Source organism: Salvelinus sp. IW2-2015, unplaced genomic scaffold (genome assembly GCF_002910315.2).
Source record: "Salvelinus sp. IW2-2015 unplaced genomic scaffold, ASM291031v2 Un_scaffold7719, whole genome shotgun sequence".
NCBI lineage: Eukaryota > Metazoa > Chordata > Actinopteri > Salmoniformes > Salmonidae > Salvelinus > Salvelinus sp. IW2-2015.
The window spans coordinates 6,502-11,668 of NW_019948979.1; the positions used below are offsets into that span (position 1 = coordinate 6,502).

The 5,167-nt window shown below is 47.2% G+C and overlaps 1 protein-coding gene across 1 annotated transcript in view; it reads right to left on the bottom strand.

Moving 5' to 3' along the window:
• gab1 (GRB2-associated binding protein 1) overlaps positions 1-4,831 on the bottom strand; it is a gene marked incomplete at its 5' end in the record, with an annotated part of 7,696 nt that extends 2,865 nt beyond the window's left edge. Inside the window, 4 exons of the mRNA XM_024145346.2 lie at positions 561-659; positions 1,029-1,245; positions 4,228-4,393; positions 4,703-4,831. Coding sequence (XP_024001114.2) covers positions 561-659; positions 1,029-1,245; positions 4,228-4,393; positions 4,703-4,831 — 611 coding nt within the window. The remainder of the gene's footprint in view (positions 1-560; positions 660-1,028; positions 1,246-4,227; positions 4,394-4,702) is intronic.
• Between the last annotated feature and the right edge of the window lie 336 nt (positions 4,832-5,167).

The window sequence follows — 5,167 nt, forward strand, 5'->3', positions numbered from 1 at the left end:
GACGTTGGTCTTCAGGTCCGTCTCCGACGAGTCGACTTGACACTCGGCGTATGGGCTCTATGGCAACGCACAGAATATAAACATTCAGAGCCTGATGTGTGTGAACATTTCAACACACTTAGATTAGTGATATGGATTACCAGTCCACCATAAACTCTACTTGAGGTCACTGGATTCTGTTGTTGAGCAGATCTATTGGAGGTGGAGGTTCAGGGTATAATGATCTGGTTGTCATCCTGGTGGATGATTTCACAGACTGGCAGGGGGTCCAACACTGCACTGTCCTTTGCCAAAGGTCTATTGACATATTAAGCTATTCTGGATCATTCCTCATTTCCCTGTGAGAACAGCCAGATGCTGCATTTTGGATCAATGATCACTTCTCAAACACATCAATCCCAGAGGTAAGTGCTGGGCTAGTTTTGWGTGCATTTACAATGTGTGTGTATGTGTGTGTCTACTTGTATATGTGCAMGTTTATGAACCTGTGTGACTTTGTGCACAAGTGTGTGTATGTGTGTGTGTATCACTCCACACTAGACAGGCTGCTCCAGACTCACTGATTAACCTGGGGAGGAGAAGGAGCCCCTTTGCTCTCACACTCCTCTAGGAGGAGGTACTCCTGGGGGAGAGGAGTAGGGGGTAGAGGAGTCACAGAGCTACACCACCACACACAGAGAGGAGGAGAGAGGAGGAGAACCACATCAACAAGAGAGAAGAGGCACTGAAATATGGACAACATATAGAGACAAGAGACCTACTAAAGCACACAAAAGAGGAAAGTAACCGGGGGGGGGGGAAATCGAGCAAGAGAGGGCGGGGGGGGAGGCTATAGACACCATACTTTGTATAAAAAAATAAACAATAAAAAAAAAAAGGATTTAAAAAACAAGTGACACCAACCTAAAGTACATTCTAACAGGAGACAGATGGAGATTAGATGTCAGAGAAATACAGAGGGAAATGTCACAACACCTCTCCACTCTGTACCAATGGCAGCGCTGCACTGTCATGGACCCCACACCCACCTGTTGGGCTCTGGCTTCTTGCTCTCACAGTTGACCAGCCACAGGTAGTCCTGGGGTTCGTCCAGGCTGGACTCTGAGTCCAGGTGGCGCACGCTGACCGGCTGGTAGGGAGGGGGCACGTTGGTCAGCATGGCCGGAGGACCCCCCAGGCCAGGGTGAGGGGGCGTGTCCACCACAGAGCCACCGCTGGCCGCCTGATGGGCAGCCTTTGCCGCTTCTGTAGGGAAGAAAGAGGGGGGAGGGAGGGAGGGACGAAGAGGGGAGAGAGTCAGAACATCTGTGCATTGTTAGGACAATGCTGTTGAGAATGCTTCCATGCACAACAGTTATTCCAAAACATACATGTCCTGTTGTGATAATATTATGGTGTTTGTATGGTTAGATTTCTGACTTGTTTGTGTACAGAAAACAGTATAACGTTCTATAAAAGCACTACAGAGCAGCGGGAATTGTATACCGAACACATGACTGAGATACCGCAAGATACATCCAGTACAAAACAGATGATGAGTCAGACTTGAAGGACACATTGTACGTACACAGGCATCATGCGCCTCTCTCACACACATCTGTGAACCACACAAATACTGACTTTCACTAGACTTTCAAATCTTCACAATCAATGATCTAACGCATGAGAAATACAACCATGAAAATGTAGCATTACATGTACATTACAGTTTGATGGAATCTACTGAGGAAATATAACAAACCCAAATGCTTCCCTCTTCCTACAGCTATTGTATCTGCCAATGTTATTCACACCATTAATACTGAGCTGTATTTTTATCCAAATCTATGTTTTGCCTTTTGAATCCCAACCACGGCCAGACAGCATTTTCTCAAGGTCTCTGCCTTGTCTTCTCCATGTAGGTCTGTGTGGAGACTGTGCTTGGTTGTGCTCTATTCATAACCTACTCTCTGCCTGCATTACTCCCCGCCTACACTTCTCAGTGTACGCACACGCACCGTCTTTGAGTGGCTCCCTAAGTGCTCAGGGATGGCGCACCCTGAGATGACACAGCTGCTCTCTGAATTTTACTCTCTCCCTCTCGTCCCATCCCGCTCTTCCTCTCCTCCACTGTTTTCTCTTGTACACCTCTCCCTCAATCGCGCCCAATCAGTCACTATTCTCCTCTGCTTTATCCTGTGCACTCTCCTTCTCTCCCTCAATCACTCCTATACATTGCATCCCTTCATCTCTCTCTTCTCTCCCATTCCCCTCTTCAGTTCTCTCCCTCCCGCTCTCCCCTCCTACTTCACTCCACTCACTACTATATACACTATCACTCACTCTCCATCCCCTTGTTTTTCTGTCTTATGTGCTGATTCACACAGGCAGCAGGAAAATCCCTTTCCTCCTTAATCTCTCCCCTCCCACACCGCTGTTTACCCCTGCTGCTCCAGCCCCTCCCACTCGCTGACATTTCCCCAGCCACGGTGCCCTCGCCTGGGCGCGGGAGTGGGCTGAACTGTCCCCTCTTTGTTTGTGCTGTATGATCAGCGAACGAGACTTCGCGAGGCACAGAGAGCAGTAGCCAAGGCCCTCTGCAATATGAGAGCCACACCGCTCGACCACAGAAATCTCCATGGGTATTAAGACAAACTTGCTGCTTGAAACCATAATAAAGTCAACATTCCAAAATGGCCCCATAGATAAGCGATACGTTGTGGTTGACGTTACACTAGAACAGGGAGGTAGGATACAGCCACAACACCGAGGAAGGAGTGAAGCTGACCTTGTTGGAACATGGTCTCCCTGTTGTCTAGATGTAGTGGGTACTGCTGATTCATAGTCCAGGGACATTTCTCCTCGACTAGGGCCTCTAAATGTTCCCTAACATTCTGATTACCCACATGCATTACAATAGGAGTTTAGATTATAGGGTCCATTTCTGAAACTCAACCACGGCCTAAAATTACACGCACCAGCTGCAAAATCAGGTAGATTTTGGCATTGGTTTTGTTTCATAGCTGGTAAATGAATCGCACAAAGTCAAAGAACTACGAATCATATCAGCCTATTGCAACACTGCCTGGTGGAGGCTGTGCGCACCTGAAAGAGTGAAAGATTATTTTTAGAAGCGCTAACACACAGGCATAAACGTTGGTCTAATTTACAGAAAAATGTAAGCCTACTGATGTGAGACTTTGTCCTTGTGTTTCTTGGCCATTTACATGTTGTTTTGTTCACAAGCTAGGTTGTTTTTCTATGTTTGAATTTCAACAGCTAGAGAGGACAAGACAACTCTTTTAATGTCAGACTCAATCTCACAGGCACAAACATGAAGACTGGAGTCGCGTTACCACAGTAACCCCCGCTCTTAAAGGGACAGGTGAACATTTTTGTCTCATCTATGATATTTTGGTTACAAATGTAATTAATATGCCACATTACTTCTTACTAGTAATAAATGTATTGTTTTAGAAACATTACAAAGCATACTTATTCCGTTTTGAGTGGCTGGTGATTTTTCTATATAAAAAAATATTGAGGTAATTTTAGGCCCTGAACTCGACAGTACCTCCCATGTCAGCTGAGAGGGAGTTCAGGTCCGGAGGCACCTGTATGTGGCCCCACTGATGACGGTGGGAATGGACGTAGAAAGAGGAACTCTAAAAAACCACAATTCTGGTTTGGTGGGCCCCACCCACTCGCTTTTCCCTGAGTAAGTGCGACGGTGCGAACGAAGTAACGAATGTGAGAGAACAAATGAGAAGGAGAACAAATGAGTGACAAAAAGACCGCGAGAGAAAACAAACTAGAGAGCAACTGAGAAAGGGGGAACAATGAAGGTAGAGAAGGAGAGAAAGTGGCAGTGGGGCTCAGCTTAGGGGGGAAGGGGGGGGGGGGAACACAATGCTTTAATTAAACAGTACAGGGAAACATGTGGTAACGTGAGCCCACCTGAAGACACGGCTCATTAGGCCTCATTAAGCCTGTGCTGGAAACAAAGGACACTTGGCACACCGTGTCCAAACCTACACTACACCAGGATATGATCATTATGTGAGAATAATACGTGTGGGGAAAGACTACCGTTTCCTCATGCATATTACTGTTCTGTTGCATTTCTGCGTTTCTCATTGTATAGACACATCTCAGAGTTCCTCTCGTGTGTGCGCATGCGAGTGTGCGTGCCTGCGCAGGGATGTGTGTGGTACGTGTGTGTGTGAGGGTGTGTAGCATCATCATTACCATCGTCCGTGGGGTTGAAGCCGCAGATGTCACAGATGTAGCGGACCCACTTGTTCATGTCGTCCTCCGTGTCGGCCACCAGGTAGAAGACGCGGTCGATGGTCTTGATGTCGAAGATGAAGCTGTGCTCCAGGTCCTTCTTGTTGAACGTGAGCCCTGCGTCCACCTGTGGGGGGGGGGGGGGTTAGCATGTAGCTGTAGCATTACCAACCACATAATAGGGCTTAGCATTAGCATGTAGCATTACAAACAATAGGGGTAGCAATATCTGTTGTAGCCACAGCAGCTATAAGCCACTGTCAATGTCATTACTGTTATAACTGTCTTTTAGCAGTATTATCTAGTGGTACAGTAGCATTACTAGGACCATTKGTTTTCCCTGATCACGTGACCTGACAAAAAACGTATTACATAACTAGGGTCCAGAGTAACAAACTCCGGGCCTTAATCAGCCGTAGCATAAGTAGTGTTTCACCTGTTCACACAGGTTGAGGTCGATCACGCGGATGGGCTTCTTGGCGTGATCATTCTTGTAGTACTCCAGCACGTCTGGGTCGCCCGAGAGACGGCCGCTGCGGAGAACAAACCACCGCTTCTTCCATGCCTGCAGAGAGACGGGAGACAGGAGACATTTTAATGTAGCTGCTCCATCCATTTAAAGTTAACATATGCTCTTGTTTTGAACCAGAGAAAGGGAAAGAGGGAGAGAACCACTGGACCAGAGGAAGTTAATGGTTGACTCTCCACTACGACACCTTGCTTAACCCATTATCCCCTCAGACATAATAGCCTCCGAAGCATAACCACAGGGCGGTGAAGCCTTAGACCTCTGCAGTTTCCACCTCCCGAGTATCGTCTAGGCAGAGCATAATCACCTATTCTGGCCTCTGAGCATGGGAAGTTGGAAGGAAGGGAATCCCAAGTCCATCTGGTAATGATA